Source organism: Hypanus sabinus, chromosome 2, assembly GCF_030144855.1.
Source record: "Hypanus sabinus isolate sHypSab1 chromosome 2, sHypSab1.hap1, whole genome shotgun sequence".
NCBI classification, from domain to species: domain Eukaryota; kingdom Metazoa; phylum Chordata; class Chondrichthyes; order Myliobatiformes; family Dasyatidae; genus Hypanus; species Hypanus sabinus.
In genome coordinates this window covers 8,146,183-8,162,345 of record NC_082707.1, presented here as the reverse complement: position 1 = coordinate 8,162,345, position 16,163 = coordinate 8,146,183, and the positions used below count along the sequence as shown (strand labels likewise).

At 50.0% G+C, this 16,163-nt stretch overlaps 1 protein-coding gene across 5 annotated transcripts in view; it reads left to right on the top strand.

Annotated features, from left to right (window-relative positions):
* Window positions 1–16,163, top strand: part of LOC132406278 (traf2 and NCK-interacting protein kinase-like) — a 268,579-nt gene that overhangs the window by 129,439 nt on the left and 122,977 nt on the right. For 4 of the 5 annotated variants that reach the window (XR_009516121.1, XM_059991712.1, XM_059991697.1 and 1 more), the window contains exons 13-14: window positions 418–534; window positions 10,912–11,100. Coding sequence is in view for 4 of the 5 variants with exons in the window: in XM_059991712.1 (XP_059847695.1) it covers window positions 418–534; window positions 10,912–11,100 (306 nt within the window). In the remaining variant the exon portion in view is untranslated. Of the gene's footprint in view, window positions 1–417; window positions 535–2,401; window positions 2,489–10,911; window positions 11,101–16,163 lie in introns of all 5 variants that reach the window. The other variant, XM_059991731.1, reaches the window with a different exon arrangement.

Sequence of the window (16,163 nt, the reverse complement as noted above, 5' to 3'; positions counted from 1 at the left end):
ACTTTTCTGGGTGAAACTCCTGCCATTCGTTATCCAAGCTTTCAATCCTGTCAGAGTCCCATTGTAACTTACAACCACCTTCTACACTGATCACAGAATTTCCAGAATCTGTAAAATTTTGTGGGTTCTCACTCACATTTGGGAATCCACGTGTTTCCATCTCTGCCCCTGAGACCCTTGATTTGATCCAGGGAGATTATTCGGCCCGTTAGCTCCCTGCAAACCCACTCCTGAATCTATTATCCCCACAGTCCTTCCCATCTGCTCCAGATTCGATGAGAAGTGGATAGTCGGGAAAGGTTCGGCCTGATGTTTGCCAGTAAACCCCAAAAGCCCTCACTGCTTGGATGCCACCATCCCCAGTTCCCACTCACTCACTCACTCACTCACTCCCTGTTTGCCTTCCTGGTGTCCTAGCAACAACGGAGAGAGCGGGAGTTCCGGAAGCAGCAGGAGCGTGAGCAGAGACGCCGCTACGAGGAGATGGAGAGGCTGCAGAGGGAGGAGGAGAGGCGTAAGGCTGAGAGGGAGCAGGTGAGTGATGGTGTGGAGAGGGAGAATTACCCCAGTTCCAGAGGAGGGGCAAATCCTGTGAAGTGGCCAATGTTTACAAATCTGAGTCAGAATCAGGTTTAATATCACAGCATGCAGTGTGTCATGAAATGTGTTGTTTTGTGGAAACAGTACGTTGCAATACATAATAAAAACTGTACGTTTCAATAAGAATTATGAAGAAATGTGCTCGGTGTGAGGAACCCACGTCGGACTGGGTGAGGGGCCCATGTTGGACTGGGTGAGGGACCCACGTTGGACTGGGTGAGGGGCCCATGTTGGACTGGGTGAGGGACCCACGTTGGACTGGGTGAGGGATTTAAGTTGGACTGGGTGAGGGGCCCATGTTGGACTGGGTGAGGGACCCACGTCGGACTGGGTGAGGGACCCATGTTGGACTGGGTGAGGGACCCATGTTAGACTGGGTGAGGGACCCATGTTGGTCTGGGTGAGGGACCCACATTGGACTGGGTGAGGGACCCATGTTGGACTGGGTGAGGAGCCCATGTTGGACTGGGTGAGGGACCCATGTTGGACTGGGTGAGGGACCCATGTTGGACTGGGTGAGGGACTCATGTTGGACTGGGTGAGGAGCCCATGTTGGACTGGGTGAGGGACCCATGTTGGACTGGGTGAGGGACTCATGTTGGACTGGGTGAGGGGCCCATGTTGGACTGGGTGAGGGACTCATGTTGGACTGGGTGAGGAGCCCATGTTGGACTGGGTGAGGGACCCATGTTGGACTGGGTGAGGGACTCATGTTGGACTGGGTGAGGAGCCCATGTTGGACTGGGTGAAGGACCCATGTTGGACTGGGTGAGGGACTCATGTTGGACTGGGTGAGGGGCCCATGTTGGACTGGGTGAGGGACCCATGTTGGACTGGGTGAGGGGCCCATGTTGGACTGGGTGAGGGGCCCATGTTGGACTGGGTGAGGGACCCATGTTGGACTGGGTGAGGTATTTACGTCGGACTGGGTGAGGGATTTACGTCGGACTGGGTGAGGGACCCATGTCGGACTGGGTGAGGGACCCATGTTGGACTGGGTGAGGGGCCCATGTTGGACTGGGTGAGGGGCCCATGTTGGACTGGGTGAAGGATTTACGTTGGACTGGGTGAGGGATTTACGTCGGACTGGGTGAGGGATTTACGTTGGACTGGGTGAAGGATTTACGTCGGACTGGGTGAGGGACCCATGTTGGACTGGGTGAGGGATTTACGTCGGACTGGGTGAGGGACCCATGTTGGACTGGGTGAGGGGCCCATGTTGGACTGGGTGAAGGATTTACGTCGGACTGGGTGAGGGATTTACGTCGGACTGGGTGAAGGACCCATGTTGGACTGGGTGAGGGGCCCATGTTGGACTGGGTGAGGGATTTACGTTGGACTGGGTGAGGGACCCACATTGGACTGGGTGAAGGATTTACGTCGGACTGGGTGAGGGACCCATGTTGGACTGGGTGAGGGATTTACGTCGGACTGGGTGAGGGACCCATGTTGGACTGGGTGAGGGGCCCATGTTGGACTGGGTGAAGGATTTACGTCGGACTGGGTGAGGGATTTACGTCGGACTGGGTGAAGGACCCATGTTGGACTGGGTGAGGGACCCATGTTGGACTGGGTGAGGGATTTACGTCGGACTGGGTGAGGGACCCATGTTGGACTGGGTGAGGGATTTACGTCGGACTGGGTGAGGGATCTGTGCTAGACCGGGTGATATGGAATTTATTCTGGAGTTTCTCATTCTTGCTGTTCCTGTTCTTTGTCCTTTGTTTCTGAATCATCCCTGTTTTCTCGCTTTATGCCTGTCACTCTCTCTTTCTCTCGCTCTCTCCCCTGATGTCAGCAGGAGTACATCAGACGCCAGTTAGAGGAGGAACAGAGACAGTTAGAGATCCTTCAGCACCAGCTCCTGCAGGAACAGGCCCTTCTACTGGTAAATGGACCCCTCATCAATACTGTACTCACCGTCCACCCACCTACCCTACCTTCTAGCACATTCCACTGGTATCTCTGGCCGATGTGAAGCCCACCCCTCATCAACATCCTCCTCCAGACCACATACCCATCGCATTCGACATGGGCTGCACCTCGGTGCTGTGAGAACCTCGGTGCAGAGGGTGAATGTGATCTTCCCATCTAACCTGTGCTTTCCCTCCCTCAGGAGTGTGTGACTGGATGCTCTAGATCCTTCATCATCCAGTCACACTGTAGAGCGAGCTTCACTCGGTCTGACCCCAGGAGTGTGTAATGGGACAGTGTGGAGGGAGCTTCACTCTGTCTGTCTCTGGGAGTGTGTGATGGGACGGTGTGGAGGGAGCTTCACTCGGTCTGACCCCAGGAGTGTGTAATGGGACAGTGTAGAGGGAGCTTCACTCTGTGTCTGACCCCGGGAGTGTGTGATTTGAAGGTGTGGAGGGAGTTTCACTCCGTGTCTGACCCCAGGAGTGTGTGATGGGATGGTGTGGAGGGAGCTTCACTCTGTGTCTGATCCCAGGAGTGTGTGATGGGACAGTGTGAGGGAGTTTCACTCTGTGTCTGACCCCGGGAGTGTGTGATGGGACGGTGTGGAGGGAGCTTCACTCTGTGTCTGACCCTGGGAGTGTGTGATGGGACAGTGTGAGGGAGTTTCACTCTGTGTCTGACCCCGGGAGTGTGTGATGGGACAGTGTGAGGGAGTTTCACTCTGTCTCTGACCCCGGGAGTGTGTGTTGGGACGGTGTGGAGGGAGCTTCACTCTGTGTCTGACCCTGGGAGTGTGTGATGGGACAGTGTGAGGGAGTTTCACTCTGTGTCTGACCCCTGGAGTGTGTGATGGGACGGTGTGAGGGAGTTTCACTCTGTGTCTGACCCCTGGAGTGTGTGATGGGACAGTGTGAGGGAGTTTCACTCTGTGTCTGACCCCGGGAGTGTGTGATGGGACGGTGTGGAGGGAGCTTCACTCTGTGTCTGACCCTGGGAGTGTGTGATGGGACGGTGTGGAGGGAGCTTCACTCTGTGTCTGACCCCGGGAGTGTGTGATGGGACGGTGTGGAGGGAACTTCACTCTGTGTCTGACCCAGGGAGTGTGTGATGGGACAGTGTGGAGGGAACTTCACTCTGTGTCTGACCCAGGGAGTGTGTGATGGGACGGTGTGGAGGGAACTTCACTCTGTGTCTGACCCAGGGAGTGTGTGATGGGACAGTGTGAGGGAGTTTCACTCTGTGTCTGACCCCGGGAGTGTGTGATGGGACGGTGTAGAGGGAGTTTCACTCTGTGTCTAACCCCGGGAGTGTGTGATGGGACGGTGTAGAGGGAGTTTCACTCTGTGTCTGACCCCTGGAGTGTGTGATGGGACGGTGTGAGGGAGTTTCACTCTGTGTCTGACCCCGGGAGTGTGTGATGGGACGGTGTGAGGGAGTTTCACTCTGTGTCTGACCCCTGGAGTGTGTGATGGGACAGTGTGAGGGAGTTTCACTCTGTGTCTGACGCTGGGAGTGTGTGATGGGACGGTGTGGAGGGAGCTTCACTCTGTGTCTGACCCTGGGAGTGTGTGATGGGACGGTGTAGAGGGAGATTCACTCTGTGTCTGACCCCGGGAGTCTGTGATGGGACGGTGTAGAGGGAGTTTCACTCTGTGTCTAACCCCGGGAGTGTGTGATGGGACGGTGTAGAGGGAGCTTCACTCTGTGTCTGACCCCGGGAGTCTGTGATGGGACGGTGTGGAGGGAGATTCACTCTGTGTCTGACCCTGGGAGTGTGTGATGGGACGGTGTGGAGGGAGTTTCACTCTGTGTCTGACCCTGGGTGTGTGTGATGGGACGGTGTAGAGGGAGTTTCACTCTGTGTCTGACCCTGGGTGTGTGTGAGGGCACGGTGTGGAGGGAGCTTCACTCTGTGTCTGACCCCGGGTGTGTGTGAGGGCACGGTGTGGAGGGAGATTCACTCTGTGTCTGACCCCGGGAGTGTGTGATGGGACGGTGTGGAGGGAGTTTCACTCTGTCTCTGACCCCGGGTGTGTGTGATGGGACGGTGTGGAGGGAGCTTCACTCTGTGTCTGACCCCTGGAGTGTGTGATGGGACGGTGTGGAGGGAGTTTCACTCTGTCTCTGACCCCGGGTGTGTGTGATGGGACGGTGTGGAGGGAGTTTCACTCTGTGTCTGACCCCGGGAGTATGTGATGGGACAGTGTGAGGGAGTTTCACTCTGTCTCTGACCCCGGGAGTGTGTGATGGGACGGTGTGGAGGGAGCTTCACTCTGTGTCTGACCCCTGGAGTGTGTGATGGGACGGTGTGAGGGAGTTTCACTCTGTGTCTGACCCCTGGAGTGTGTGATGGGACGGTGTGGAGGGAGTTTCACTCTGTGTCTGACCCAGGGAGTGTGTGATGGGACGGTGTGGAGGGAGTTTCACTCTGTGTCTGACCCCTGGAGTGTGTGATGGGACGGTGTGGAGGGAGCTTCACTCTGTGTCTGACCCCTGGAGTGTGTGATGGGACGGTGTGGAGGGAGCTTCACTCTGTGTCTGACCCCGGGTGTGTGTGAGGGCACGGTGTGGAGGGAGCTTCACTCTGTGTCTGACCCCTGGAGTGTGTGTTGGGACGGTGTGGAGGGAGCTTCACTCTGTGTCTGACCCTGGGAGTGTGTGATGGGACAGTGTGAGGGAGTTTCACTCTGTGTCTGACCCCGGGAGTGTGTGATGGGACGGTGTGAGGGAGTTTCACTCTGTCTCTGACCCCGGGTGTGTGTGAGGGCACGGTGTGGAGGGAGCTTCACTCTGTGTCTGACCCCGGGAGTGTGTGATGGGACAGTGTGAGGGAGATTCACTCTGTGTTTGACCCCGGGAGTGTGTGATGGGACGGTGTGGAGGGAGCTTCACTCCGTGTCTGACCCCGGGAGTGTGTGATGGGACAGTGTGAGGGAGTTTCACTCTGTGTCTGACCCCTGGAGTGTGTGATGGGACGGTGTGAGGGAGTTTCACTCTGTGTCTGACCCCGGGTGTGTGTGATGGGACGGTGTGAGGGAGTTTCACTCTGTGTCTGACCCCGGGTGTGTGTGAGGGCACGGTGTGGAGGGAGCTTCACTCTGTGTCTGACCCTGGGAGTGTGTGATGGGACGGTGTGAGGGAGTTTCACTCTGTGTCTGACCCCGGGTGTGTGTGAGGGCACGGTGTGGGGGGAGCTTCACTCTGTGTCTGACCCCGGGTGTGTGTGATGGGACGGTGTGAGGGAGTTTCACTCTGTGTCTGACCCCGGGAGTGTGTGATGGGACGGTGTGGAGGGAGTTTCACTCTGTGTCTGACCCCGGGGGTGTGTGAGGGCACGGTGTGAGGGAGCTTCACTCTGTGTCTGACCCCGGGAGTGTGTGATGGGACGGTGCGGAGGGAGATTCATTCTGTGTCTGACCCCGGGAGTGTGTGATGGGACGGTGTGGAGGGAGCTTCACTCTGTCTCTGACCCCGGGAGTGTGTGATGGGACAGTGTGGAGGGAGTTTCACTCTGTGTCTGACCCCGGGGGTGTGTGATGGGACGGTGTGAGGGAGTTTCACTCTGTGTCTGACCCCGGGAGTGTGTGAGGGCACGGTGTGAAGGGAGCTTCACTCTGTGTCTGACCCCGGGTGTGTGTGATGGGACGGTGTGAGGGAGTTTCACTCTGTGTCTGACCCCGGGTGTGTGTGATGGGACGGTGTGGAGGGAGCTTCACTCTGTGTCTGACCCCGGGAGTGTGTGATGGGACGGTGTGAGGGAGTTTCACTCTGTGTCTGACCCCGGGAGTATGTGATGGGACGGTGTGGAGGGAGCTTCACTCTGTGTCTGACCCCGGGTGTGTGTGAGGGCACGGTGTGGAGGGAGATTCACTCTGTGTCTGACCCCGGGTGTGTGTGAGGGCACGGTGTGGAGGGAGCTTCACTCTGTGTCTGAGAAGCTTAAAAATGACCTTCTGGAGAGTGACATGATAATTAAGGAAGTGGTGGAAGTGGTTGAACGAACAGATAGACCTTATCTGACTGGAAAATAGCCAGAAACATCATGAAGTATCCCATCCACCCTGCTTATGGAGTTGTTTGTCCCACTGCCTTCCAGGAAGAGGCTGCAACATATCCACACCAGGCCCACCAGTCTCAGAAACAGATACTTTCCTCCATTCTCCATATCATTTCCTGTCAGTCACCTTATGTTCAGACACGCCTGTGTCTTGCGTCACTCTATGGACACACAATCGATCTATGAATATAAGCAGTCTTATGTACTTATTATGTTTTTATTATTATTGTGCTCTGAATCTTATAGTGCTTTTACGTGCTGCATCAGATCAGGAGAAACAATTATTTTGTCCTCCTTTATGCGTGTGTGCTGGAAATGAGTGACGGGTGGAGAATCGTCTCTCCCAAAGGAGGTGTAAGGTGCTCCTCCCCTCTGCTAGCTGGCAGGTCACCCAGGGGCAAAGTGTAGTACCTACTTTGCACTCCCACCCCTGATCAGGGTCACGTGAAGCCTCGGGAGCAGCTGGTGCATATCTGAAATCTTGGTTATGTGACCACTGACAATCTCAGAAGATTATTGATAATGGCTGGGGTCACCATCTTGTAAAGACATTGTCCAGCTGTCCATAGCAAACCACTTCTGTCGAAAAATTTGCCAAGAACCATCATGGTTGTAGAAAGACCATGATCGCTTGCTTACGTCATACATATCAAACAAACTGGAAATTGCGTTAAACATTGAATCCATCAACGACTTATATATAGAAAGGTGCTGGAAAAAGGCCAGTAACATCGTGAAAGATCCCACCCACCCTCCTCATGGACTGTCTGTCCCACTTCCATCAGGGAGGAGGCTACGTAGCATCCACACCAGGACCACCAGACTCAAAAACAGTTACTTTCCCCAAGCAGTGAGGCTGATCAACACCTCCACCCACTAACCTACCCCTCCACACCCCCAACCACCACTGCTTTATCATTTCCTGTCAGTCACCGTGCGTACAGACACTCCTGCCCAGCGTCACTTTATGGACATACAATCAATCTATGAATATGAATATCTCATGTTTTTATATTTATTGTGCTTTTATTATTGTGTTCTTTATCTCATTGTGTTTTCTTGTGCTGCATTGGATCCAGAGTAACGATTATTTTGCTCTCCTTTACAAAGTGTTGTCTGCCCTGCTGGTCACATCAGGGGATCTCAGGCACCATCATCTCCATAAGACACAGGAGAAGAATTAGGCCATTTGGCCCACTGGATCTGTTCTATCATGGCTGATTTAATATCCTCCTCAACTCCATTCTGTTTCCCCATAATCTTTGGTACCCTGAATATCAAAAACTATCAACCTCTGCTTTAAATATACTCAATGACATTGCCACAGAATCCACAGATTCACCACCCCCAGCTAAAGAAATTCCTCCTCATCTCTGTTCTAAATGGACATCTGTCTATTGTGAGGCTGTGCTGTCTGGTCCTAGACTCTTCCACTATAGGAAGATAGTTTTCAAAGGTCCAAATAAATTTATTATTAAAGTACATATATGTCACCAGGTACACCCTGAGGTTCGTTTTTGCAGGCATACTCAATAAATTTGTAGAATAATGAAAGATCTCACCAACTTGGGTGTTCAACCAGTGTGCAAAAGACAATAAATATGTGCAAATACAAAAAGAAAGAAATAATAGCAAATAAGTATCAATAAGTATTGAGGACATGAGTTGAGGAGTCTTTGGAAGTGAGTCTCCAGGTTGTGGGAACATTTCAATGATGGAGCAAGTGATGTTATCGCCTCTGGTTCAAGAGCCTGATGGTTGAGGGATATTTACGGCCCCTGAACCTGGTGGTGTGAACCTGTCATTATTCTACGAATTTATTGAGTATCCCTGCAGAAATGAATCTCGGTTGTACCTTCTTCCTGATGACAGCAGCAAGATGAGACCATGGCCTAGATGGTGGGGGTCCCAATGAGATAAGACCATGGTCTGGATGGTGGGGGTCCCAATGAGATAAGACCATGGTCTGGATGGTGGGGGTCCCAATGAGATAAGACCATGGTCTGGGTGGTGGGGGTCCCAATGAGATAAGACCATGGTCTGGATGGTGGGGGTCCCAATGAGATAAGACCATGGTCTGGGTGGTGGGGGTCCCAATGAGATAAGACCATGGTCTGGATGGTGGGGGTCCCAATGAGATAAGACCATGGTCTGGGTGGTGGGGGTCCCAATGAGATAAGACCATGGTCTGGGTGGAGGGGGTCCCAATGAGATAAGACCATGGTCTGGGTGGTGGGGGTCCCAATGAGATAAGACCATGGTCTGGGTGGTGGGGGTCCCAATGAGATAAGACCATGGTCTGGGTGGTGGGGGTCCCAATGAGATAAGACAATGATCTGGATGGTGGGGGTCGCAATGAGATAAGACCATGGTCTGGATGGTGGGGGTTTCAATGAGATGAGACAATGATCTGGATGGTGGGGGTTTCAATGAGATGAGACAATGATCTGGATGGTGGGGGTCGCAATGAGATAAGACCATGGTCTGGATGGTGGGGGTCCCAATGAGATAAGACCATGGTCTGGATGGTGGGGGTCCCAATGAGATAAGACCATGGTCTGGGTGGTGGGGGTCCCAATGAGATAAGACCATGGTCTGGGTGGTGGGGGTCCCAATGAGATAAGACCATGATCTGGGTGGTGGGGGTCCCAATGAGATAAGACCATGGTCTGGATGGTGGGGGTCCCAATAAGATAAGACCATGGTCTGGGTGGTGGGGGTTTCAATGAGATGAGAAAAGATCCCCTCTCATTCTTTTAAAGTCTACCAAGAACAGGCCCAAAGCCATCAAATGCTCCTCGTAGGTTAACCCATCACAGTTATTGTTAGAACGGTGTCAGGGTAAGGAAGGACTTTGGCTGTCAGGGCAGCTCTGCAGCCCACCTTGGTCTTCCCAGGTAGTCCTCAGGTATGTCTGGCAACTGGAATTCAATGTTTCCTGCACCTGTTCACCCAGGAGCTGCAACGTAATGAAACAGAATTGAAATCTGTCATCTCTCAGTCAGAAGGACAAAGAAAATTTAAAACGTAACATATCTCAATAATAATTTCAACAATTCCAGATGGTGCTAGTGATACACAGTGACATTTGGCGGACAGCTCACACAGACTGTGAATGCCCACGGGAAAATGAATTCGAAGGCCGTATAGGATGACATATACATACTTCGGTAATAAATTTACTTTGAACTTTGAACTCTTGAAATGGGGGAGCAAAGTTCATAGCTTTATTAACCAATTGTGCTTGAAATTTATGGGATCTGGATGGATTGTGGATGGAGCCCCAACCCCACGGGTAATTCTACACGGAGTGCACACGAGCCACATCCAGCTGTCCCTGGTTCTGATGAAGAGCGAGGATCAGAAATAGGTTTATTATCACTGACTTGCGTAACGTGAAATTATTTGCTTTGTGGCAGTAGTGCAGTGCAAGTCATAAAGATTCAAGATTGTTAAATGTCATTTCCAGTGGACAAGTGTAAAGGAGAATAAAATAATTGTTACTCCGGGTCCGATGCTGCACAAAAAAACACAAAAATAAAAAAAAACACTACAAATATAAATACATAAGATAGCCTATATAGATAGATTGCATGTCCATCAAGTGACACCAGGTACAGGTGACTGACAATAATTATCATAAATTACAACAATGAAAATTGAAGCAAAAATCCAGGATTAGGGTACATGGTAATTCAAAAATCTGATGGAGGAGAGGAGAAACTGTTCCTAAATCATTCAGTGTGAGTCTTCAGGCTGCTGTACCTCCTCCCTGATGGCAGTACCGAGAAGAGGACGTGTTCTGGGGGGGTGACAGATGAGGTAGGGCCTTTTGCAGACGTACTGGACGGTGTAGAGGGCTGTGCCCGTCATAGACCTGGCTGAGGCCATGACCCTCTGCAGCCGTGGTGCTGGTCTGGGGAGAGATTCCACGGGGAGCCAAGCTTAGCTCAGGGTGTCGGAGATCCGAGTTCAGCCCCATTGTGCGTCGTTCCCCGTGATCCGCACGGGTTTTCTCCGAATGCTCCGGTTTACTCCCACAGTGCAAAGGCATATGGACTAGTAGCTCAACTGGCCATTGTAACTTGTCCTGTGATTAGGCTGGGGTTCAACCAGACGGTTGGTGGGCAGTGTGGCTCATTGGAACAGAAAAGTCTATTCGGCACTGGATCTCAAATCCAGCATCTGCACTCTCTTGCGTTTCGTTGTCAGACCACCATGAGTGAGGCTGTGCTTGGTATTCCTTAATGAGAGGGGTGCGGGGTGGAGGATGGGAGAGGAGGACTGGTGATAACTGAAGGTGTCATATCCCTCTCGGCTGTCTCATGTTCGAATAGGAGTACAAGCGAAAGCAGCTGGAGGAGCAGCGCCAGGCAGAACGACTGCAGAGACAACTGCAGCAGGAGCGGGCCTACCTGGTGTCTCTGCAGCAGCAACAGCTGGACTCCCGGACCGGAGAGAAGAAACAGCTGTACCACTACAAGGACAGCCTCAATGTCAACGATAAGCCGGCCTGGGCCAAGGAGGTACGCGCTGACAGGTCGCACGCTCACTCCGAAGCCCACTGGCCCAGGATATGGGTAGACAGTGGACTGTTAGGCCAGTGCAAAGAGTCATGTGTCAAAGTCAAGTTTATTGTCATCTGGACAAATCCATGGTGATACAGGTGCAATGAAAAACTTAGGAACAGCAGTGTCATAGACACAGAGTGTCAGATAGGCAGTGTTCAATCATGGACACGGAGTGTCAGATAGGCAGTGTTCATTCATAGATACAGAGTGTCAGATAGGCAGTGTTCATTCATAGACACAGAGTGACAGATAGGCAGTGTTCATTCATAGATACAGAGTGTCAGATAGGCAGTGTTCATTCATAGACACGGAGTGTCAGATAGGCAGTGTTCATTCAAAGATACAGTTTGTCAGATAGGCAGTGTTCATTCATAGACATGGAGTGTCAGATAGGCAGTGTTCATTCAAAGATACAGAGTGTCAGATAGGCAGTGTTCATTCATAGACACAGAGTGACAGATAGGCAGTGTTCATTCATAGATACAGAGTGTCAGATAGGCAGTGTTCATTCATAGACACAGAGTGACAGATAGGCAGTGTTCATTCATAGACACAGAGTGACAGATAGGCAGTGTTCATGCATAGACACAGAGTGACAGATAGGCAGTGTTCATTCATAGACACAGAGTGACAGATAGGCAGTGTTCATTCATAGATACAGAGTGTCAGATAGGCAGTGTTCATTCATAGACACAGAGTGACAGATAGGCAGTGTTCATGCATAGACACAGAGTGACAGATAGGCAGTGTTCATTCATAGACACAGAGTGTCAGATAGGCAGTGTTCATTCATAGACACGGTGTCAGATAGGCAGTGTTCATTCATAGACACAGAGTGTCAGATAGGCAGTGTTCATTCACAGACACAGAGTGACAGATAGGCAGTGTCAGATAGGCAGTGTTCATTCATAGACACAGAGTGTCAGATAGGCAGTGTTCATTCACAGACACAGAGTGTCAGATAGGTAGTGTTCATTCATAGACACGGAGTGACAGATAGGCAGTGTCAGATAGGCAGTGCTCATTCATAGACACAGAGTGTCAGATAGGTAGTGTTCATTCATAGACACAGAGTGTCAGATAGGCAGTGTTCATTCACAGACACGGAGTGACAGATAGGCAGTGACAGATAGGCAGTGTTCATTCATAGAGACAGAGTGTCAGATAGGTAGTGTTCATTCATAGACACAGAGTGTCAGATAGGCAGTGTTCATTCATAGACACGGAGTGACAGATAGGCAGTGTCAGATAGGCAGTGCTCATTCATAGACACAGAGTGTCAGATAGGTAGTGTTCATTCATAGACAGAGAGTGTCAGATAGGCAGTGTTCATTCATAGACACGGAGTGACAGATAGGCAGTGTCAGATAGGCAGTGTTCATTCATAGACACAGAGTGTCAGATAGGTAGTGTTCATTCATAGACACAGAGTGTCAGATAGGCAGTGTTCATTCATAGACACAGAGTGTCAGATAGGCAGTGTTCATTCATAGACACGGTGTCAGATAGGCAGTGTTCATTCATAGACACAGAGTGACAGATAGGCAGTGTTCATTCATAGACACGGTGTCAGATAGGCAGTGTTCATTCATAGACACAGAGTGTCAGATAGGCAGTGTTCATTCATAGACACAGAGTGTCAGATAGGCAGTGTTCATTCATAGACACGGTGTCAGATAGGCAGTGTTCATTCATAGACACAGAGTGTCAGATAGGCAGTGTTCATTCACAGACACAGAGTGACAGATAGGCAGTGTTCATTCATAGACACAGAGTGTCAGATAGGCAGTGTTCATTCATAGACATGGAGTGTCAGATAGGCAGGGTTCATTCATAGACACAGAGTGTCAGATAGGTAGTGTTCATTCATAGACACAGAGTGTCAGATAGGCAGTGTTCATTCATAGACAGTGAGTGTCAGATAGGCAGTGTTCATTCACAGACACAGAGTGTCAGATAGGCAGTGTTCATTCATAGACACAGAGTGTCAGATAGGCAGTGTTCATTCATAGACACAGAGTGTCAGATAGGCAGTGTTCATTCACAGACACAGAGTGTCAGATAGGCAGTGTTCATTCATAGACACAGAGTGTCAGATAGGCAGTGTTCATTCACAGACACAGAGTGTCAGATAGGCAGTGTTCATTCACAGACACAGAGTGTCAGATAGGCAGCGTTCATTTATAAACACAGGGTTTCAGATTGGCAGTGATCATTCATAGACTGTGAGTGTCAGATAGGCAGTGTTCAATCACCGACACAGAGTGTCAGATAGGCAGTGTTCATTCAAAGATACAGAGTGTCAGATAGGTAGTGTTCATTCATAGACACAGAGTGTCAGATAGGCAGTGTTCATTCATAGACACGGAGTGTCAGATAGGCAGTGTTCATTCACAGACACAGAGTGTCAGATAGGCAGTGTTCATTCACAGACACGGAGTGTCAGATAGGCAGTGTTCATTCATAGATACAGAGTGTCAGATAGGCAGTGTTCATTCATAGATACAGAGTGTCAGATAGGCAGTGTTCATTCACAGACACGGAGTGTCAGATAGGCAGTGTTCATTCACAGACACGGAGTGTCAGATAGGCAGTGTTCATTCACAGACACAGAGTGTCAGATAGGCAGTGTTCATTCACAGACACAGAGTGTCAGATAGGCAGTGTTCATTCACCGACACAGAGTGTCAGATCGGCAGTGTTCATTCACAGACACAGAGTGTCAGATAGGCCGTGTTCATTCATAGACACAGTGTCAGATAGGCAGTGCTCATTCACAGACACAGTGTGTCAGATAGGCAGTGTTCATTCACAGACACAGAGTGTCAGATAGGCAGTGTTCATTCATAGACACAGAGTGTCAGATAGGTAGTGTTCATTCATAGACACAGAGTGTCAGATAGGCAGTGTTCATTCATAGACACAGAGTGTCAGATAGGCAGTGTTCATTCACAGACACAGAGTGTCAGATAGGCAGTGTTCATTCACAGACACAGAGTGTCAGATAGGCAGCGTTCATTTATAAACACAGGGTTTCAGATTGGCAGTGATCATTCATAGACTGTGAGTGTCAGATAGGCAGTGTTCAATCACCGACACAGAGTGTCAGATAGGCAGTGTTCATTCAAAGATACAGAGTGTCAGATAGGTAGTGTTCATTCATAGACACAGAGTGTCAGATAGGCAGTGTTCATTCATAGACACGGAGTGTCAGATAGGCAGTGTTCATTCACAGACACAGAGTGTCAGATAGGCAGTGTTCATTCACAGACACGGAGTGTCAGATAGGCAGTGTTCATTCATAGATACAGAGTGTCAGATAGGCAGTGTTCATTCATAGATACAGAGTGTCAGATAGGCAGTGTTCATTCACAGACACGGAGTGTCAGATAGGCAGTGTTCATTCACAGACACGGAGTGTCAGATAGGCAGTGTTCATTCACAGACACAGAGTGTCAGATAGGCCGTGTTCATTCATAGACACAGTGTCAGATAGGCAGTGCTCATTCACAGACACAGTGTGTCAGATAGGCAGTGTTCATTCACAGACACAGAGTGTCAGATAGGCAGTGTTCATTCATAGACACAGAGTGTCAGATAGGCAGTGTTCATTCACAGACACAGAGTGTCAGATAGGCAGTGTTCATTCATAGACACAGAGTGTCAGATAGGCAGTGTTCATTCATAGACAAAGAGTGTCAGATAGGCAGTGTTCATTCATAGATACAGAGTGTCAGATAGGCAATGTTCATTCACAGACACAGAGTGTCAGATAGGCAGACTTCATTCACAGACACAGAGTGTCAGATAGGCAGTGTTCATTCATAGATACAGAGTGTCAGATAGGCAGTGTTCATTCATAGATACAGAGTGTCAGATAGGCAGTGTTCATTCATAGATACAGAGTGTCAGATAGGCAGTGTTCATTCATAGACACAGAGTGTCAGATAGGCAGTGTTCATTCACAGACACAGAGTGTCAGATAGGCAGTGTTCATTCATAGATACAGAGTGTCAGATAGGCAGTGTTCATTCATAGACACAGAGTGACAGATAGTCAGTGTTCATTCATAGACACGGAGTGACAGATCGGCAGTGTTCATTCATAGACACAGAGTGACAGATAGGCACTGTTCACTCATAGAAGCAGAGTGACAGATAGGCAGTGTTCATTCATAGATAGTGACTGTCAGATAGGCAGTGTTCATTCATAGACACACAGTGTCAGATAGGCAGTGTTCATTCATAGACACAGAGTGTCAGATAGGCCGTGTTCATTCATAGACACAGTGTCAGATAGGCAGTGCTCATTCACAGACACAGTGTGTCAGATAGGCAGTGTTCATTCACAGACACAGAGTGTCAGATAGGCAGTGTTCATTCATAGACAAAGAGTGTCAGATAGGCAGTGTTCATTCATAGATACAGAGTGTCAGATAGGCAATGTTCATTCACAGACACAGAGTGTCAGATAGGCAGACTTCATTCACAGACACAGAGTGTCAGATAGGCAGTGTTCATTCATAGATACAGAGTGTCAGATAGGCAGTGTTCATTCATAGATACAGAGTGTCAGATAGGCAGTGTTGATTCACAGACACAGAGTGTCAGATAGGCAGTGTTCATTCATAGATACAGAGTGTCAGATAGGCAGTGTTCATTCATAGACACAGAGTGTCAGATAGGCAGTGTTCATTCACAGACACAGAGTGTCAGATAGGCAGTGTTCATTCATAGATACAGAGTGTCAGATAGGCAGTGTTCATTCACAGACACAGAGTGACAGATAGGCAGTGTTCATTCCTTGACACAGAGTGTCAGATAGGCAGTGTTCATTCATATACACAGAGTGACAGATAGGCAGTGTTCATTCATAGACACAGAGTGTCAGATAGGCAGTGTTCATTCATGGATACAGAGTGTCAGATAGGCAGTGTTCATTCACAGACACAGAGTGTCAGATAGGCAGACTTCATTCACAGACACAGAGTGTCAGATAGGCAGTGTTCATTCATAGAT